This window comes from Thermobia domestica, chromosome 12 (assembly GCF_964235325.1).
Source record: "Thermobia domestica chromosome 12, izTheDome1.hap1.1, whole genome shotgun sequence".
Lineage (NCBI taxonomy): Eukaryota > Metazoa > Arthropoda > Insecta > Zygentoma > Lepismatidae > Thermobia > Thermobia domestica.
In genome coordinates, this window is record NC_137465.1 from 145337483 (window position 1) to 145359909 (window position 22427).

At 34.0% G+C, this 22427-nt stretch overlaps 1 protein-coding gene across 1 annotated transcript in view; it reads right to left on the minus strand.

Annotated features, from left to right (window-relative positions):
• Positions 1 to 661: 661 nt before the first annotated feature.
• The window catches only part of LOC145666712 (putative G-protein coupled receptor No9), a 601808-nt gene continuing 580042 nt past the window's right edge, over positions 662 to 22427 (minus strand). The window contains exon 7 of the mRNA XM_081734226.1: positions 662 to 5826. Coding sequence (XP_081590352.1) covers positions 2619 to 4319 — 1701 coding nt within the window. The 5' untranslated portion in view covers positions 4320 to 5826 and the 3' untranslated portion in view covers positions 662 to 2618. The remainder of the gene's footprint in view (positions 5827 to 22427) is intronic.

Below are 22427 nucleotides of genomic sequence, written 5' to 3' on the forward strand. Positions count from 1 at the left end.
GTGTAAAATAACTGATGTTTAAGAAAACACGACATTGTGCTCCCGATTTCAGTTTAAAGAAGTGGGGACTAGGATTGGAATGAAAGAACTGTGCTGACTAAGTCAGGACGTCTGGTAACCTTACCTATGATGAGACCATCCTGGTTCTAGATTTTAATGTGTGAGAAAAATGGTTTGATTCTCATAGGAAGCACATGAGAGATCGGATTCTACATTAAGTTACAGAAGTTCAAGCTTCAAACAGCTCCGGAACTTCCAATAGCACATCACGTAGGATAACGTGAATATATAAAAGGCAGTACAAGGGAATGAAATTAAACGCAAGAATTAAAGTGTGACTAGGCTTTTGTTATAACCTGCACACATTTAGGGATACATGTAACATTGAAAAAAAATAATAACCCTTCAATTGCATGCTGGTTAACAACAATACGATAACGAGCGAGAATGGTGAGGATGTACACAGATAAAGAGAGAGTTAATTTTATGATCCTCACGATTCCACATTTAAACACTGCAAAAGGGTAAAACAGTACCCGTCTTCAAAAATTTGTTTTTTTTTCAACATTAATATTAATAAGCGTTTTGTGATATCTTTTTTCTTCTTAAATATAATACACGTTATTGTATATTTTCTCGTTTTACAACAATAAAATATATATTTATATTATATATATATTGATGACCTTCAAGGATACAACGATAATAATAGTTTTGGATCACGATTTGACATGTATTTGTTCATTGTTGTCTTTTTTCAACTTATCACTGCATGTGTTTCATTCCTTTTGCTTTTTTGTCTTACATATATAAACAATTAGATTAGTTTCCGTTTGGTATTAGAATGTTTGTATGTAGAGACAAGTCTGTTCCTAATGGTATTGATTGATTGAACGCTGTTTTTTTTTTTTTTTTTACCTTCTCAATAATAAGTCTACATGCACTGACTTATATTATAAATGGTACGTACCAACAATAACCAACTATTTAACATCACAGAAAGCGACAATATCTATGGATTTGCCCCCTATTTTATGGTTTGGCTTCTTTTTCTACATGTGAGAGGCAACAAATTGTTTAAATATACCTATAATTGACTGTCGGGATTAAAATATAATATTTTTTATTTCTTTTTTCTATCCCAAAAATGTCCTTATATGTCATGTCTTTTTAAAAATATCTTTTTTAGCTTTATTCTGTCAGCGGCTTGCTTCATTTGTATCTTTTCCTTTTTTTAAAAAAAATCTAATAATCACTTTTTAAAACTTGTTTCAATATAAATTAATTGAGTCACTTAAGAAACACGCATTTTTTTCTTACCACAGGCACTAAAATAATATAGGTTACGTGCAATGCCCGAACATAGCCAAATTTCTGCCGGAGCATGATTATAATAACAATAGCAATTCTTTTAAATTTGTTTTTTTTAAAAAGCAAAATTATTTTTGAGGTGTCATTTTAGAAAGACAAAAATAGGTGCTGGTAAATGTACGAAATTAATTTTTTTCAAATAATAGTACTATTTAATGAATTTTCTTTTTAAAGAACAGAAGTCTTTATAGAGTTTTCGAAAAATATACTAACTTTAATATTCGTTTTCCTCAGTTTGAAATTAAATTATCGTTTCTAATATAATAATAGTTGAAATTGAACAAATTTAAAATAAATCAGTTAGTTATTATGCATCAACTTGGAGGCATAGTAAACAAATTGTCACTGATGGAATATTTCAAGGTAAATATATGATATTAATATTATTTTATTATTATTATTAATGAAAAAATAATTAAAATCAATCGATAAAATAATCCGCTTTCATACTACTTTTCTCGAAGTATTCCTGATAGAAAAATATATTTTTATCGCAATAAATTTTCTAAAGTTTGGATTGTTTTTCTGGATTGCAGGCGTTGTGTCGCCATAAGAGACTACAAAGTCTTTAGCATATGAGAATACGGAGGAGGGATGAAAGGAATTCAATGTTGGAGGTTAAGAATACCTTAAGAGGGACATATGTCTGATTGTAGGGTACCACATATAATTGTGGATAAATATGAGTTTAACGGTAAGACATTTATCTGGATATGAGTGTAAAGTAAATAAGCGTAAAGAGAAAGATCTGACGAAAGTAGGATTCGTAAAAGCAAGACAGATAAATTCATTTATATATCAAGGCTACTAAAAGACGGATATCTGGCAGAAATGGGCCTATTAGAAAAGATGTCACACTTTCTGAGTCTTCACACAATCATCATTATTAAAGTAAGACGTTATGTTAAAGAGAGCATCATTTTTTTAAAATCTCCGAGTGTACAATTTTTACCTTATTTTAAGGGTAAGTAGTTATGAACAACTCAGTTCTATTTTAACAAACATAATAGCTTATGTAAATCAAAATTTAATACCAAAATTACCTCATGAATAGAGGAAAATCAAGCTCTCTTGTTTTGAAATTTGACAAAGCTAAATATTAAAACAGAACGAGAAATTTACGGATATTTACAGTTCGGACATTGCCTGTAACGTATAAATAGGACACAATTTTGAATACTCTTATAAGAAGCACGTGCATTGGGCCTTGAACACTTGCATATGCTGCAAGGTTTGGACTTCGTAGGTCACCTGGAATCCGAGCCGTTTTCATTGTTTCCGTCGCTTTCGTCCCCGAGAGAACTCAAGTAGATGGCTGGATTTGGTATGCCCGTTGGACGAGGCTTCTGTCTGTTACAGAAACACTTGCAAATAATTTTCTTAAAGGCAAACCTAAAGTCTTTACTGAAGAGAGCATAAATACAAGGGTTGATAGCAGAGTTACAGTATCCGAGCCAGAATAGGACGGAAAACACCACTGGGTGGATACACTCAGGACAAAACGCACGGATCAGGTACATTGTAAAGAAAGGGAACCAACAAAAAATAAATCCACCAACAATAATGCCCAATGTTTTAGCCGCTTTGGTCTCCATACGAAATCGTTTCACTTGAGCTTTGATATTTCTCTTGCCCATTTTGGAGATGAGTTTAGGTTTATTGTCCTCCGAACTGCTGCTGATGGCGTCATAGTTAACGGGCGCCGTCGTAGCCGTCGGTGATGGTGAAGGAGGTGGTGGTGACGAATTCAGCGGAGTTTCTGCCGGGTCTTTCCGAGAAGACGGCTTCCGCGTAGCCGAAGATACTCGTAAATGAAATTTCGAACTATCTTTTTTATTGCGATTTTTTGTGTCCTCTCGCTTATGCACTACAGTCTCTTTACCTCCGTTGGAGGCATAATGTACCGAGTACATTGCCGTTTTGCACGAAGAACTCTTTTTAGTTGTGGTCGTTCCGTTGTTGGGTGGATAACTAACGCTTATTTTAATGCGATCCTGAGTTCGACTTCTTTCTAAGCGTCTGGATGACTGCGCTCTTTGACATCCAGGAGAACGACCTTCACCTCGTGTACCGTGCTGCATCACGGAACCACGACCTCGATGAATCCTCAAGGTCAAGCGCTGTTCTTCAAACCTATTTCCGAGTACTCGCGATCCTTTGGTTGTACGGAAGCCTTGATTGATAGCATGTGTTGTCTGAACTGCTGCGCGATAAATCCGCCAATAAAAAAAGAGCATTACAAACATTGGTATATAGAAAGAACCGAGGGCAGAATATACTACATAACCCGCATCATTAGTTAGCTCGCAGATCCACGGACAATGTGTATCTGCCGGATTGTCGTAAGGTAACGGCGTGGTAGTTAAAAAATAGGTGCCTAAAAATATCCCTGTATCATTCCATTCACTCGAACTATTGTATTTGCTAGTGTTTGATTCATTACCCCCATTAAAGGGTTCATTTTGGTCATTCCAGCCGACAAGGGGAGGAAAACAGATCACAAAACTAAGAACCCAAACACCAGCAATTAATAGTTTTGCTCGTTTCGAAGACATAATACTTGGATAACTCACTGGACGGGTCACCGCAACGTATCTATCCAGTGATATGGCACACAGATTAAGTATAGAGGCAGTACACATCCACACATCCATTGCTAGCCATATGGAACACCACACATCACCAAATATCCACACTTTAAACACTTCCCAAGTCGCACTGAATGGCAGCACAGCCACTCCTACCATGAGGTCAGCCACCGCAAGGGACACGATAAACAAATTAGTGACAGTCCTTAGTTTGCTACTCATAAACACAGCCATGATCACCAAACAATTTCCGACAATCACCATCACATTAATGCAACCAAGAACCACTAGAGATGCAATCAACCCGGGATCACCCCAGGTCACTTTGTCCAGCAGCTCAGAGCAAGTATCGTTCTGCATCACGCGTTACTATCCCAAATGTCACTTTCGTGTTATTTTGGCTGCCTTCTCTCTCTGTATTGCAGTCAATTTTTACAGAATTTGTTATCACATACTTTAAACACTTTTCCGCTAGTGGAAGAAGTACGTTTTATTCTTCTGTTGTTTATTGGGAAAGGGGGGGGGGGAGAGAGAAAATAGTCACAAAATACTGTGTTGTTAAGTAGAGTCGCAACACTTTTTGCGGTTTCAAAAAAATTGGCACTGCATTTTCAGAATATTCTATATTATTCGTATACTTTTCACATTAGTTATTATTATGTTCTGTTTAAATATATTCTCTCGTCCTTAACAACAACTTTTTAGGTTTCGTTTTCATTATAGTTGCCGAGATGGCCAAGAGCAGACGAAGGAATGGGAAATCACCAGATGAATTCTTTCTCCACCTCTTTACAATCATTGATCGAAGATAACCGATGATAAGTGTAAGATGATCGAATTAACCTTTATAAGCTTGATTTATGGGAAGAAGGAATGAAAGGGTTAGAATTTCTTAAGTTAGGTCACCATTTATGGATATAAAAGTGTTATGTATAAGTTATGTGTAATATGCATATGCCTATATATATATATATATTTCGGGAAGTATCGGCGGAATATTTCACTGCTGTGTGTGGAGTGTGGAAAGCCACCTGTGGAGCGATTCGCACATCTTCCACGAAGGAAAAACAAGGTCAAAGGAAAGAGCGGGGTCACTGAGGCGCCATCTGTTTTCCAGGACCCTCGGGAGTTCCCAGGAGTCTTCAATCGTCTTGCTACCACCACTGTTGCTGCTCCCCCTCAACAGGCCACAGAAATTTTGGTTGAAGATAAGCCAGCGGAAATTCATAATGTTAAAGATGTGTGTTTTTTTTTACAGGAGCACAATTGGAACACTTCTTTTTCTCTTTTTTCTTTTTACACATGGGGAAAAAAATAGGAACACTAAAAAATGTTTTCACATAAGTACAGAAAAAGTAGAACACAAATTCTGAGACACTTAGTTTTGGACACTTTGATTTTGCGGCGAAAGTTTAAAACTTCTGAATTTAATATTTTGCTGACCAATTTGTCAGTTGGAAATGTTATTTCACTATTAGGAATTTGTTTGCTAACAGAAATCACGAAACGATGAACAGGAGAAAGAAAACAAATGTGTTTTCTCCAGTTTTAGAAACTTTTCCGCCGATCGAACTTCGAGAAAAAAAAAAGTAAAACAACTATTGATCCTGAACAGCAAAAGACACTGAAGAATTGAAGAAACTACTTGGCTTGTAGAGGTGGCTCAGAAGCCGAGGATGTTTGTGTAGGTCTGACTTCGACTCTCGTGCAGAATTCCGGGAGCCCGCTGCAGCCCCCCCTTAGCTGCGAGGCAGCCACCAGCTCACTGTCACCCGTGGCCGCTGCCGCTGATTCTACGCCGACGAGCGGAGACGAGGCTGGGCAGCGCAGGCGCCAAATAGGAGACCTCAAACTACGCACACCAGCCCTGGAAGAAGAAGAAAAGACGATACGTGAGTATGGGGTTGCACGCGATGTTTTCGTACTTCAAACAACCTTTGTTCGAGAGGACTACATCAAACAAACACTTAAAAACATGGGCAAGAATGCGGAGACAGAAACAACCTTCAGAAAAAAAAAAAGCTGAGATAAAAGTTTGGGAGCATCAAAAATCTTTATATGAACAAAACGAATACGTGTTCAATATTTGCTTCAATTTATTATCTCGATCTATCATTGTGTTCTTTAGAACAAATGCACAATATTTACTGAACTAAGATGATTTCGATTTGATTTAAATATCCCAGTTTTTAACAAAGGATTCTACCGTATTGATATCTACTTTATTATTATTATTATTATTATTATTATTATTATTATTATTATTATTATTATTATTATTATTATTATTATTATTATTATTATTATTTTTGTTTAACTAAAAATGCAAAGATTAAACATACCATACAATATAGATTTTTTTGAGCCGAACAAAGTTATATGCACGACTTTAAAACTTTTGAGAAAATTGGTAAAAACAAATTTCTTTGTAAAGCTAAAAAAAAAAAAAAAAAAAGATCCTGTACAACAAACCTGTCATTTTGAGGTGAATGTAATACTGAACTCTACCTTTATTATTACCCTATGAGGATGATAAAACATAATAGTATGGTTAATGAAATATAGGTTAATATTATTACAATACGAAATCTTTAAATTTTAATTTCTTTGTAACTAAACCATTGTCTTAAGATAGCACATATATCAGTACATAGATACATCGAGTTGAATAAAATACAGTAGAGTCTAAAACTCGGCACTCGATAACCAGGCAGTCTGGATAAATCGGCTACACCCTGGCAGGGCGAAAAAACCCCGCTCACAGATCCGCTCAAGGTCATTGCCTGGTATTTTTCTGAGGTCTGTCTTGTCAGGTAAATTACTGTACCGTGTGTTTTCATTAATTTTCATTTTCATGTATAATAAAGGTTCTGTCTTCATTAAGTACGTACTTTTCCTTTGTTTAAGAGTAATTGGACAGTTTATTCCAAGGATGTTATAAATAGAGGATCTGCCCATATGTATCTTCATCCTATTAAATCGATGAAGCCAAAAAAACAACCGAGCATCGGCACGTCTAATTGGCTATTCTCATTTCTGCCATCGTCTGATTGGCTACTTTCATTTCTGCCATGATTGTTGGCTCAAAACATTGCGATCCTATTGGGCGGAGTGGGCAGAGTAGGGGTGGCAAAACTGTGACGTATGGCTTCAAGGTTTTGTTGTAAGGGCAGATCCTCTATTTTATAAGATCCTTGGTTTATTCTCTGTTGTATTCTCAAGCAACCAATATATACAAGTATAGTACTGTATTTTCTGAGGATACACTCGTGTTTATTCTTTTTTAAACCCTATTCCCGATAACCCGGCATTTTCACAAACTCGGCCGCCCCTCGGTCCATATTACGCCGAGTTTTCAGACTCTATTGTAACAAGCTCAGCAATAAATCCACATGGCAGTAAAAACTATGTACTTCGTTGTCATTAATAAATGAACAGCGTTTATTCTGCTGAAAGAAATGGTTGTCTATTTATGTACTATATACATAGCAAAACACACTGTTAATGAACAGACTGTATATACATATATCTATCTGTCCTTTTCTGCCAGCGACACACATGCACCTTTGCGAATATATACATTACTTATAAAATCGGTGGGTCAAAGAACAAAATATATTTACTTCTACTTAAATATAAACAAATATACAGTTGAGACATGGGAATAGACATTATGTCGAAAACTGCAGTATGTTTTATCATGGTTTTTATCATGATTATTTATGTCTGAGTTGTCACCGCGCGTGGTTCCGGTTTGGATTGCCGATTTGGGTATTTGCCTCCAACACAAATCTGAGTAATGGTTCGGAATCCACTTAAACCATCTCATATAGCCTTGATGCTGAAAAAAGATGTTACACTCCAATCAACCAACTATTACTGCATGGTTGGCAGTAACGACGCCAGGTTTAATTTCTTGAAGGATTCTTTTTGAAGGGTGAAGCTATTTTTTGTATACTGAAAAGAATAATTTTACTTACTTGATCTACATTACAATGTAGCATGTCTGCAGAGGTCGGAGTAGCCATGGGGAGAAGTACTCGCGCTCCTTGATCTCTCTGTCGTTGTAACTGATGGTTGGGGTTATATTTTGTAATCGAAGGCGTAAGCTGATTTTGAAGTTTGGTGTCTATGCTCTTTTCGTAGCAAAATGACTACGAGTTGCCTTTCTGAGTACGGGGTCCCTAGTTCGATTTCAAGGACTGCTGTGGATCCAAATATTTTTTGTTTACTTAAAGTTAACGTCCCTCTACTAATGTACCGAGGCAAAGGAAGACGATCACGATAGGATGGACAATACGAGTGGAATGGTGAAAGTCGAAGCAAGTGGGAAAACCCTTAAAAAACATGTACAAGATGTATACCAAACGCAAAGCCCACTTGGTGAGAGCTGGAATCAAACCAGAGACTCTATGCGAAAAAGGTGAGCGCCGTGCCACTGGAAAAATCCGAATAGCGGTCTGTATTCCAGTTCAGGTAGTTGGTCTTTCTTCATATAACATCGAGTTGGGATCAGTATAGCGTTGTGCAGTGATCCAATTCTGTTGAAGGTGAGATAACGTGTTGTGGAACGAACTACACTTGCTGTGAGGGTTGATCTTGCATTATTGTGCACTTGTCAATCACACCCATATTCAGAACGCAGATTAGTAGTTATATCCTTCATAACCTCGCTGTTGCAGAAGAATGTAAGACACAAAAACTAAACTCACATAGGCTGGATGCTGAAAAGGTGTATTAAACTGTAATTAATCATATCTACTTAGTAATTCGAATATAGAACAACAGGGGCGATTATTCCACTATTTTTGAAAGATAAGTCAAATAGAAATCCGAGAAGCACAATAACCCAACAGTAAAGGTTTTACATCTGATACAAAGAGTCTTTTGTTCAATCTCACGGTATCTAAATTTGTAATGAATGAAAAAAAAAAAAAAAAAAAAGAAAACCAAAGTAGAGAAAAAATTATTGCAATTACTTTTTCAACAAATTTTCTTTCACCAAACAGCATATCAGTGTCTCCAAAAAGTGTATGCAAGGAGAAATTAGAAATTAAACGTCCATTAAAAATAAAGATGAAAAATATGTAACTTTGTCATATGTTGTCAGATGTAAGAGCATATTTCTATAAAAAGTATTATTTTTACATTAGAATGCATACACTGAAGTTGAATGTGTGCTGAATTTGTAATGTTGTGAATGACAGAGAATTGGAATTACGCAGTGCACGAAATGAATGTTAATTTTTATGACGAAAATAAAACACAATAGGCCATTCACTAATTTATATCGTAGCCAAAAGCTACACGATACAGATAATTTTTTTTTCAATTTTAGATTAAAACGAATACCACTCTCTTCTCGCCATCTCATAAAGCTGCTCCCAGCATTAAAACCAATTATCAAAAATAAGACTTTTTATAAAAGTTTAAACTCATTACAAATTCTCTTGAAATAAATAACATAACGAAGTTTGTAGAAAACTAAAACAGTGGTCACAGAAAGCTAAAGGAATAAGCAAATCAGAAAACTTACAAGAATAAAGTGACTAAAAGAAAGAAAATAATAGTAAACAAAACATTCTAAGCTAAAAAGAAAAACTGCAAAGAATGTCAACTATTTTAATCCTACTAAAAAATAAGAATGCTAGAACACAGTCACAAAAATAGGAAGGTTATCGCCCATCCAAACACTTAAGTAATATTATTAGGAAGTTATAAACTTTATAGCATGAAAAACTCAAGGATTTTATCAGAGGTTCGTTTTCCGAAATAACTAAAATCAAAATTTAAATTCGTATTTGGAGAACATAGATTCCGAGAGATATGCCACGATACAGAGTTCAATGTCTGTTATTTTAACCGAGAAATAATACATGAACCTGTTAATGATATTATACCACATTAAAAACATACCTTTCTGACAAGGAAAATTCAGGAGAAAGAGCACACGCCAGCAGAGAAACTAAGCATACCATTTGAAAGACCAATTCATGTTGATTGGAACAAGCTAATAAAATTCCTGTACGGTTGAGAACTTGTCAAGAGATTTAATGTTAAATGCACGATTGAGCCTCCTAGTGACCTACCGTTATTATGCAGTTTTGAACAACACCAACAGATTATGAAACTTCTGCATTCGGACGTTGTGATGTACCAACAAAACAACCAAATAAAGTCCATGTCCATGCTAATGAATCAGTTCCGATTACCACCATACATTGGATTGTTTCAGTATGAATTAAACAAGGCAGGTTACCAAACATACATCTTTTGAATCACCTGTCGAATTTGCTTTTCGCTTTGGTTATGCGAACTGTTGCCTTGACAGATGCAACGCAATTGCACACATAAAGTGTTCATGGTGCAAGGGAGTTTTTTGCCTGCATCATTTCTTCATAGAACAAAATAACAACAGTGATCAATTTTCATCTCTAACCTATCATTATTATGACCAATATAATGACTAATTTTAACTAACAAACGCGCTAGTTATTACAAAACAGTTTTTTTCTGTTACCTCGGATAGATTTCAATTCATATTTCAATATTCTCGCTAATAACGTTGTACTTAACGCGTTTAAATGCACATATATTCATTTCTTCAGATAAACTTCCAAGTTGAATTTCTCGAACAATTCTCAACCGTATAGGAATTTTATTAGTTTGTTGTAATCAGCACGAATTGGTCATTCAAATTGTACGCTTAGTTTCTCTACTCTCGAGTGCTTTCTCCCGAACTTCCCTTGTAAGTTGTTGTACTTGAAATCTGAAACGTTTCCGCAATTAAACGTTTTAACCTTCATTTATAAAGTTTAATGAACTAAATGTTTCAGTAAACATTTAAATGTATTTTATAAATGTTTACAAAGAGCGTTTCTCAAAATTTTTATCAATGTGCACTTTACTAAGAAAACTTTTAACAAATTAAACATTTTAGAAAACTTTTATTGAAAAATGTTTTCGTAAAATATTGTAACATAACGAGAATTCATTGGTGAAGGGAAAATATATTTAATTAGTCATGCTCGTAATAGTTTGTAAATTATTCATATTTTAATTGGAAAACAAAATTCAAATCCCAAACTGGTGCTGTAGATAATTCACATATCTTCAGAACAATTAAGGAAAACATATTGTGATATAAAACTATGTGCAGATACAATATTCCTTCTAATTAGGAATACTATTCATGTTATGTAGCAATATGTTGACCTAATACAATACCGATTCCTACTCCAAGTAGACAGGAAAACTCTTGTAATTGTTTAAGATAAGCGGGAAAATAATCTCGCAACCGAAACTACGTAGGAAGAGAAGGTAATTGGATTAAAATGGTAGAGAACTCGGGACGAGTATGCTGGTATCTAAAGAAGAGACAAGAACTTCTGGTGAATAGAGAGCTGGTCCATGATTTGATGAACGCATTGCTTATATTCGACGATAACAGCAAATTTTTTCTATCGTCAAAATCTTACTTCTTAATTGAGTATGTTAAGACATTGTCAAAATGAAAGTCTAATTGGCTACAGGACAAGTTTTGGATAATAAATTAATCTCATGTCTCTAGTTTTATTTAATGAATAAAGACATTGCCTGCTTGAATGCACTACTTGCAATTAACTGAGATTATTGGTTAGTTTATTAATAGCATATACTCAATAGCATCCGCAACTAAGATATGTTCATTAATTTCTGAGCATGGATATATGCATGGTGTCAGCGTCCGGGTTCGATTCCAATTAGTGGCATGACAATATTTAGTTCATTGGCGTTTATCGAATCTTTATAATTAAACGTTTTGTTAAAATATTTGATTAAATAAACGTTTCTCAAAACATTTGGCTAGTCAAGTGTTAAGTTTACTAAACAGTTAATTAAACGCTTAGATGGTTAATTTTACCTTATTAAGAATTACGTAAAATGTTTAGTTAATTAAGTGCTTGGCAAAAGGTTTAAACATTCGTAAAATGTTTAGCTAATCACATTATTTAAATGTTTAGTTGGTTAAGCTTCGAGTGAAACTTTTAGCTAATCTATGTGTTTTGCTCTTTCGTTAAATATTCAGTTAATTAAACGTTTGGAAAAAATATTTATCAAAGCGATTATTATGTAATGTTCAGTTTATCAAATATTTAGTTAATTAAACGTTTGAAAAAAGGTTTACTTACTGTACATGTAAGTAAAATGTTTTGTGAATTCTTGCAAAAAAAATAACTGATCAAATGTTACGTAAAATGTTTAACTATGCAAATGTTTTGGAAGAGGTTTTACCTAATGAAGCGTTACCTAACAAACGTTTGACAAAATCTTTATCTAATCAAATATTATGTAAAGTGTTTAGTTCAGCAAAACATTGTTCTAATCAAAGTTTTGCACAACACGTTTTGTAAAATGATAAACATTTTGGAAATATTTTCCGTTAAATAGTGGTTAACGTATCGACGATTATATGATTTAATTGCAAACATTACTAAGTCACAAATTTCTCTGAAAACTTTTATAATTTGTGTGGCACTACTTTGTACATTCTCCAAATTTTAATATTATATTTCACTTTACAGTAATTTTGTATTATAATTTATTAAAACAAGTTGAGAAACTGCAATAATTTTCAATACTCTAATACAATTCTAGAATACTATCAAATGTAGGAAACTTTTTTTTTGTAAACTCATGCTCATTTATTCAGAAACATAATTGCTAGAGTTGTCTCTTTTATTCTCCAATCTATTACTACGTACTATATGGTGCACAATTGGAAGAACGGTAAAGCGAACCGAAAGAATGAATAAAATATTTTCATGGATCGGGAATATGGGTTGTCACTTTTAGTTAATTAGTACACCAAGAGCAAACAAAATTAGGTTACTCGTTGATTGGATGATAAACATTTCAAAAATTCGCATTATAGAAAAATATATTTAATACATCATACTGAAGCAATTAATGAATGACAACATTTTCTATAAATTTATAAATTGAGCATATTTTAGCACGTATCAATATTGACTTAACCTTTAAACTGAACTACGCACTTGCGACATATAGGTAGATGAAAAATTGTTGATGTTAAAATAAGCAATGATCAGTTATCATTATTATAATTGCTATATAATTATAATTATAATTATAATTATTATTATTATTATTATTATTATTATTATTATTATTATTATTATTATTATTATTATTATTTAATTACCACCATTATTACTTTAATATCAACCATATAACTCGAGATATGTATTATTGAATTTAACAATACTCGAACGCCAGCAAGCCCGTCACTGCTACATGGTAAATTTAAAATGCAATATAAAGTATTTGAATAATTTTTGTTTATCCCACGATTATGCTCCGAAACTAATGGAGACGGTGGCAATAATGATAACCCAAAAGAGTGGAATGAAGGAAGGGATAGTGAACGGAAGAACTACAAGGAAACCCATCCGCACGGTCTTTGTATATTATAAAGCCCGAGCTGGGATTGAACGAGGGGCCTCACACGCCAGAGTTAACCACTGAACTACCGTGTTCCCGACTTACGATATATTAAGATTTGAATTAATATACAGTTGAGTTTCTGCGTATCTTTAATTGGTTCTAAAATATAAACTACCTACTGTACTTTAAGAAAGGAACGGAACGTGTTGGACTAACAAACGAAACAGACACTAAATGCGAAGATTTCCTAAAAGAAATTACAACAAAATATTGACAAAAATGTTCTCATTACTTGATTGTTAAAACACAATTGTGCTTAAGATGAGCAAAAATCTTGTAGATAGTTGATACGAAAAACAATGATTAATGATACTAACAACCAGTAACCATAGTTTATTTTAATATAAAGAATAATTGCTTTGTAATTTGATAATGATGTAAAGAAGCATATTTCTCTATTATCATTGTAATTTATTAAAAATAGTTCTTCTTGCCGTTTGATCATATATGGCCGTAGGATTGGAACTAGACGCACCAACATACATATAAGAGTATATTAAACTGGTGAGGGTTGCTTTGAGATTTTTTTTTTATGTATGAGGCTTCGTTAATTAAGTTTAATATTAACACTGTGTTTTTATTTTGTATAAATGAGATGAATGAGCCTGGGGTCGGTGATATTCTTTAGTATTGACTTTACTCTTATAGACTTAGCTTGATATTATGTGCATGTGTTTCATTTAGCTTTACTAATTCCTAGTCTGAGATATGAATACTCTGTGTTGCCGTATATAACGAAGTGTAAAATATGTCGGTTTAAGTAAAGGTTTTTCTCTGTACAAAAGTACTCGTATGAATTTAACCCTCAGTCGAATTTAACGCTTTCTTTCTTCTATCAGTTTAGATATGAACCTGTGGATATCAGATTCATTTTTTGGTAACTTTGTAGACTTAAACGACACATCAAGTGACCCCATTTCCGATTTGAAAAACAGCAGTTGGATTCAAGATGTTGCACTTCATGACAATCGCCATAATGTGGTCATATACCCCTCTTAGAAAGAGCCCCACCACCAGTAGTAATAACACAAATTTAATCCCTCCAATAATTTCCAACACTTTATCTATATATATGATCACAAATTCTCTTTTAGCACCAAAGTTTTAATAATACATTTCCATAGACTATCCAAAATCTAGTAATGTAACATCAAAACATTTTATTATCGTAAAAACTGTGTAACTGTTATTGCAAAGACTAGCCCTGCGGTAAACGAAGGAAAATATTTAGTTCATACTACGTAGACTAGTAACTTAAAGTTGTGATTTTATCAGAAAGGAACTTGGCACTGTACAGTGTACGGGACATCGGAGATTTTAAATATTCCTATAACAGTAGAAAGTTAAATTCTTTTTTACCAGTGAAGTTACAGTTCATTAGAGGTTTTGTTTCGGTATCAATAAAATAAACGCATTGCATTATTAAAACTGCATTCAATATTTTCATTGTTTTACGCATATACTGTCATTACATTATCATGGTAACTATAAAGACACTAGCACCTATAAATAAATAAGAATAAGATCATCCGGTCCAAATTGTATCTCAAAGTGAAAGAATTGAGAATTGTGTTCAAACCCTCAGTGCCAAATGTGCCGATGAATGTAAACACTTGATATCTGCATTATTTTCGGCATTTCTGTTGTCTTTAACTAGGAATCTGACATCCAACTGGGACATTATGAGACGGCGATTACATTTCATAAGTGGAACCTATTGTGAGACGAAAATGTTGCAGAAGTTTAGTTCTGAAACTGTTAAAGTAAAACAAAACAAAAACTTTATTTGTTCTGTTCAACACTTTCTTCCAGAGATGGTCACGATACTTGATCTTCACTCTGCAGCCAGTCGTCATCAGTTTCAAGTGCTGAATTCAACTGAAGGTGACTCATTGGTTCAGCCAGAAATAGTAAACGAAATCCAAAATGACAGTGAATAGAGAAATTAACCTTAGTTAACTTTAGATAATTTTCTACCTGTTGATGAAGCCGGACAGTTAAATGATGATAGTTTTAATATTACTTATTTTAAATAATCAAGAATTGGCAGAAAATGAAATAGTATTTAACATCTTAGTACTTTTAATGGAAACTACAATAAACTCTCGGGTGACAAGTTTAATCCGTTACATAATGCTGATCGTGAACCGAAATATTCGGCAACTAAATTTATTTTTTCCACTGAAATTAATGTGAAAACAATTCATCCGTTCTATCCACAAAACATGGTTACTGCATGTTAGTTTTTAAAATGCTTTTTATTACGAAAAATATAAAATAATTCTTAATACAAAATTTTTACCAAATTAAGGACTGAAATAGCACAAAAAAATGAAAAAGTAAAATTTGAACACAGTGCTAACAAATAATATTATTGCAAACGTGAAAGCACTACTGAACAGCTGTGGTTCTTGCTACAGGCGTATGTGTGTGTGTGTGTGTGTGTGTGTGTGTGTGTTTGTTTGTGTACTTTCGTAACCCCGAAATATTGTTCATGAGCAGAGGAGGAGAATTATCCATGAAACTTGTTTGTGAATTGATTTATTCACGAAACGAGGAGTACATGAGTTTAGGGTCAACTGTATTGTCAAAGATGAAATCAATTAAATGTGTATTGGTTCACATATGATAGAAAACGTATCAAAATGTACAGAACAAGTGTTTAGCTGGAGTTTCTATTTATAATTGTTATGTTGCCGTGATTGAACAATGTTTAATAAGAATGACTTAGGGAATTCTTTATTGTTGCTGCGACTAAATGTATTAATTAAATATTATGTCTGCAGGATTTCTTCTTTTAGGCCCCCCCCAAAATAATAATCAGTATTGGAAATCTTCATACGAGAACTTGAAAAATGAATTAAAACTTGAATTTTAGGTTTTTCACTTAATTCCGACGAGAAATAAGTAAGTGTCATATATGATACACTTACAACTCACAAAGAACATGCCAGATGACACCAAAATCTCTTATTCATACACGTCAATATCTCACACAGCAGACAAAACAGTCATTTGATGCCTTTGATAAATCACAAAAAAGCTAAAGTGAAAAAAGGGTATGTGCCATATATGGCACATGCGGTAAGGGGTTAACATAAACTGTGGGAACATTACCCAGGTCTTAAAACACATTGCATTGATGGTGATGAGATTTCTGTTGGAAGTGCAAAAAAATGAAGTTGTTAATACAACTGAACACTGGCATAGACTAGTGTTGAGTTGTATTAATAACTTCATTTTATGCGTAGGCCAGTGAGATTAGGTATAGGCCAATGTTCCCAACATGGCTGCCACTTAAGCGTGTTATTTCAACACCAAGGGTTTGGTGCTGCAGTTAACAAAGGCTCGGTGTTACAGGTTTGGCACAGAGCTGGTGTTAAGTGGTGCGAAAATAAGACGGCAGCAGTAGACGAATGAACAATATAAGTGGAAATAAAAACAGCGCGAAGGTGTTCTTTCAATTTATACCTGGCGTTGTTAGTAACAATTCAGCTTGCATACTGAACGCAAGTCATATTGATAACCGTATTATCGATATCGATCAGCTAAACCTTTTGGTAAGAAAGACGACTTAACAAAGATATTACAGTCCTCTTGCATAACATGTATGAGACACATATAGTCAAATTAGTCATACTCTAATTTTGAGTATGCACATTACTTTGCAGAAATATCAATAAATATCTAAGTGACTCATAATGCTAATTTAAATTGGCTTTTATTTTTAGTTATGAGCAAGGTTTTACTTATATATTTGACACTTATTCCAAGTAACGAACACTGTGCTATATTATCTTTCACGTAAATAGTTATGTGAGCTTATGAGTTACCTGACAAAATTAACAATAGCAGACGTGCTGCCACCTACGTTTGATGTTCTTACACTTGATCTCAGTGTATTTCAGATAGTTGATTTAACCACTGTCTTTTGGCAACTTACTCTCAACTCGATGCAGTAAAAAGTAGCACCAGGCATGCAGCAAAATTGAACATAACTAGAATAACATAAAGCCATGTGTGTAGAATTAACACAGCCATTTTTAGACTTCCAAACTATGCTATTTATAAGTGTCGGAAGTCTTATAGAACGGCTTTGTCCGTCCGTCCGTCTCTCGACAGGTATCAGAGCAAAAACAGCAAGAGATATTTTCCACCCCTTCCATTAACTCTCTATTCAAACCGAAAATTGTTCAAATTGTCGTATTCGGTTTCAACGTTTATCTCCATAGAATAAAACGGTAAGATATAGCAAGAAATGCTTTTTGCAAGCAATTCAGCGTTTCATTACAACATATCATGACTATTTACAACACTACACGAAACCGGAAGTGGTTCGAATTTACTATTACATCCGGTTTCAACACTGATTTCCACAGAGCAAAAACGGTAGAGGATATCAAGATTTTTTGGGAATTGTTCTAGCGTCTCAAAAATAGGTTTCAACTGATCCGTTAGACTCTATTGTTCCGTTAACCCTCTATTGAAGTAGTTAAAATTAACCATTTCCAATTTCAATGTTTGTCACTATAAAACGAAAATGGTAACAGCAGTCTTTTTGCAAACAATTCAGTCTCAAGACAACATATCATGACTATGCATGTCATGATTTATAACTCATAACACTTTATCAAAACCAGAAGTGGATAATTTACTATTACTTCCGGTTTCAATACTAATTTCCGTAAAGTAAAAACGATAAAAGATTTCAAGAAGAGGCTTTTTGAAATCGATTCAGTGTTCCTAGAATAGGTTTTATTATTCTCCATTAGGACTTGATTCAAACGGGACACGATTTTTGTTTTCAATCTTTATCGCCATAGAACAAAGCAGTAATGGGTTTTTTATATGTATTCCGATGAAAAGGTTGTATCATTAATCTTACTACTTCTTTGCAGCCAGTACTTATAGATCAACTACTTCAAGTTTGAGTATTATATTTGAGTAATTTGGAAGTCTTAGCTTCACATTGTGAAACGATTCTCACTTCTTTTACTATATTAAGATAATTCTATGAAAGAAAAAGAAGTGATTGGAATCTTACCTTCCAAAGGCTTACTATAAGAAGTAGTGTGTGCGTTGTACCATATACAATTTATGTAATAGTTTCTTCAACTTGATCTAAAATTAGCCCTCGATTAGCTGGGGATTTCGTCCCCGGAACCCTGCATATGCTCGGCCTACTGCCTCGCACAACCCCAAACCTTTTTCTTCCCGTCCATTGTCTTCCTTTGTAGAGAAAATATCTAAAAACACTGAATTCTTTAATAATTTTAAATGTAAAGTCTATATACCAATTTTTCTATCTAATCTTAAGGGATTTTGAGACATTGCAATCTTATTTTAATACTTGAAACTCTACTAGCACTTTTTCCCTTGTAGGAAAATATATAAAAATAGTGAAACACAACTATAACTATTTAAAATGAGAAGTCTAAATACCTAATTTCATGTCTCAACCTTAAGGGATTTCGACATATGTCCATCTCAGTTTAATCATTGTAACTCTACTTTCCTCTAGTCGCCTGTTTTTTTTCCTTGCAGAGGAAATATAAAAAACGCGAGGAAACGGTTTTAATTATTTTAAATGAAAAGTTTAAGTACCAAATTTCATATCTCGAACCTTAAGGGATATCGAGATATGGTCATCCTATTATGATGATTGTAACCACAAGTTTCTTTCTTCCCGCAAAATTTTTCTTCCCTTTTAGGGACAATATTAAAAATAAACACTGTCTAATTATTTTAAATAGGAAGTCCATATACAAAATTTCATGTCCCTACCATTCAGAGATTCACAGATATGGAGATTTTACTATAATAATTGCCACCATCACTTCCACCTTCACGTCGAATTTCCAAAAATCCTTCCTTAGTGGTATCTTTCGTCTCAAATCTTATGCACTGTCAAAGTTTCAAGTTTCTAGCTTAAGTGATTTGACCTTGGTGTTAGTCAGCCAATCGCTCTCTTACCCAGGACTTATTTTTATATAAAGAGATTAATTTCAACGAGAAATTATTATTCTTATTCTTATGTCTTCTATAAATGATTAATACACATTTTAAAAAAATGAAGAAATAACTATAGCAAATTGAGTTACATCGATAACATAATAAATTTCTCTTAATTCTGACATACAAAAATTTTAGCAGTCGTTACGTAACGTTATTCGTTTATATAAGTTGTAATTTTTTAAAACAAATTTAAATGGCTTGAAACAAAATATAAGTTACTTATATTTATACCTGACGACTATTTATACTTATGCTATTAATATATCTATCACGCACCTTTAAATCACGATTTATCAGTGATGGCATTCCTTAAAAATTTATATTTTTCTAACCAGAGTGTGTACTTATTTATTAAAATAAAAATAAGCCATAACAGTTTCAATAACGTAACGTTATCTTCTTCAGACGTTACTTGGCGTATATCTGTACGTCTGAAGAAGACAGAGTTACGTTATTGAAACTGTTACGACTTATTTTTATTTTAATAAATAAGTACATACTGTGGTCAGAAAAAAAAATTACTTATTTCAGTAATAGTTCCACAGTCAGGATGGACGAAGTTACATGACAGTCCTAAATCACGTACAGAATCTATCAGCAATCTGTACCATAACAATAACTAACTATCTATAAGCCACAGGCGAAATTATTTGCCATCTTTAAGCAAAACTAGATTGCAGCGCTCTGTTTTATGCTAAAAACACGACCTAGTTATTAAGCAACGTAAAATACTGCCAATTTCACTTGTCGACTGCTGGCCGGAGAGCATGCTGAAACTTGCTAAAATCAGTTACTGACGTGTGAAATAGCTGCTCAGATATGGTTGCTGTGATAGACGTTTATTTTATTTTATTTTACTTATTTATTTATTTTTGAATTGAACAAAAATCAATCCAGGAACTACTGCTTCATGTGTACACGGAAAGGACAGACAAATGTTAAATATTATACTTCAATTGCTCAGAGATCTCTCCTGGCTATATGTTTAACATATGCGCCTTTGGGACGGAAATCTCGGATCCAATCCCCAGTGGCAGTTCATGTGATTAGGAGACGGGCACGCATCCAGCACCTTTTGTTGTGAGGGGTCCATTTTTGGAGATACTACGCCTATGTAGTATTGAACCTGTGTTATTCTACATTCGAATAGATGATAAGTAATGGTTAAGTACTTATATTCTCAGAAAAAATGGCAGAACTCGATTAAGAAAGAGTAGTTGTAAGATCAAATGTTTATGCTAAATCAATGAATTTTCTAATAAACAAGTATAGTTTTATTTAAAAGTTTACAAATTTATATCGAGTTACGAGGTTTTCTAGGGAAAGGTCCGGACCCGCCCCCTGTTAAGACAATACGTTAAGCAGTAGGTTCACGTTTCATATGGCTTCAGTATTGATGGTAAGTTAAACTCTAATCAATCCGTTACTTAGAGTAACTATAGACAAGATACATGTAAAGTTCTAGTTAATTATTCTAATATTCAACATTTATTGACTTCTTCAAGTATGCTACAAAATCGGGAATTTCGTTTTGATAGGAAGAAATATTATGAACAAAATTCCATGAATCATGCTATCTTGTATTTCAGAAGAAAATGTGTGCTTTTCATTCTCTGTTTCAGTGAACGGGATACTTTTGTCTGCCTTCATTCAATCATTCTCTCTTCTGTTTTCCTTGGTCTAAAGCTTTTCCATGTTTTTTTCACCGAGTTGATCAAATCTTTTAATTACTTTTCGTCAACCTTCTCAGTTAATGGAGGCGGCGCGACGGCGCGTGGGATTTGCAACTGTAACCTATAGAGAAAAAAACGCTTTCAAGTCTAGTTACCTCTTTGATTGATAACCTGAAACTATGTACTCACTATTCTTGTTTTAACCTAAATTTTTTATGTATTTTTGTTTTAAAAGTAGAACCGAAGAAATACTCCATCAGTAACGATGGGTAGGAAAGTTACAAGTGTCTGCTAATGGGTTTGAAAGTATTTTAAGAGGATAGATAGAATGCAACTTTGTGACATGATACTTTCTGTTAGAATAAATAATCAATTGATACAGAAAGAAGCACAATTTTTGGTATATCACGCGCGGAGGTGGGGAAGTGGTATGTTAGTTCAGCCAGTGGCAAAAGCCGAGTGGTCTCGGACGTCCGGCTTTGGGTCGCAACATGTAATCGATCGTGAGTTCGAATCTTACTGACGAGCATGTGATTTTAACTGCCCTCGGAATTTCTTGTATTCGTGTTAATGTCGACTTGGATTAGTACAGTAGAGGCTTAAAAGGACCGCATTAACAATTTCAATTTCGCTTGCGGATCATTAAGTTATATCGCGGTATATACAACTATAAAGGTGTTGCCATCTACTGTTTCTTTTATTTATTTAATCGAGGTTTTATTTAATCGGCTATAGCACGGCCAACAAGAGATGGTCTCTGACGTTTCTTACCACATGAGGTGGGACATTGTAGCCCCTACTTTGATACCAGTGTTATCAACCAGGATCACTCTGTCTTATACCATTAATTAAATTGCCACTACAGTTGCACCGAAAAAACCTTGACACGCAAGTAGTGGCAATGTCACTGCGAGCTGTCAGAGACGTTCTCTTATTGGACGCACTATAGCAATGACAAAAATTCAGTGGGGTGTCTTTGAAATCCGCAGCCCGTGTGTTGAAGACCTCTGACGTAGATTATAGAGTAAAAAAAAAATATTTATCCCCTAATAACATCATTTTGTTCCAACATACGAAAAGTAAGGTACATGGAGAGGGATTTGTGTTTCCTAAAGCAGCTGCTTGCGCATTCCTTACAGTGGTTCCTGACGTGGTAGTCTTAAAGTGGAAAATATTATTTCAATATTGGCTTGAGTGGATGCAAAAGTGTATCGATATTAAGGGCGAATACTTTCAAAAACAATAAACCGATTCCCAGAATTTCGCGTCTATT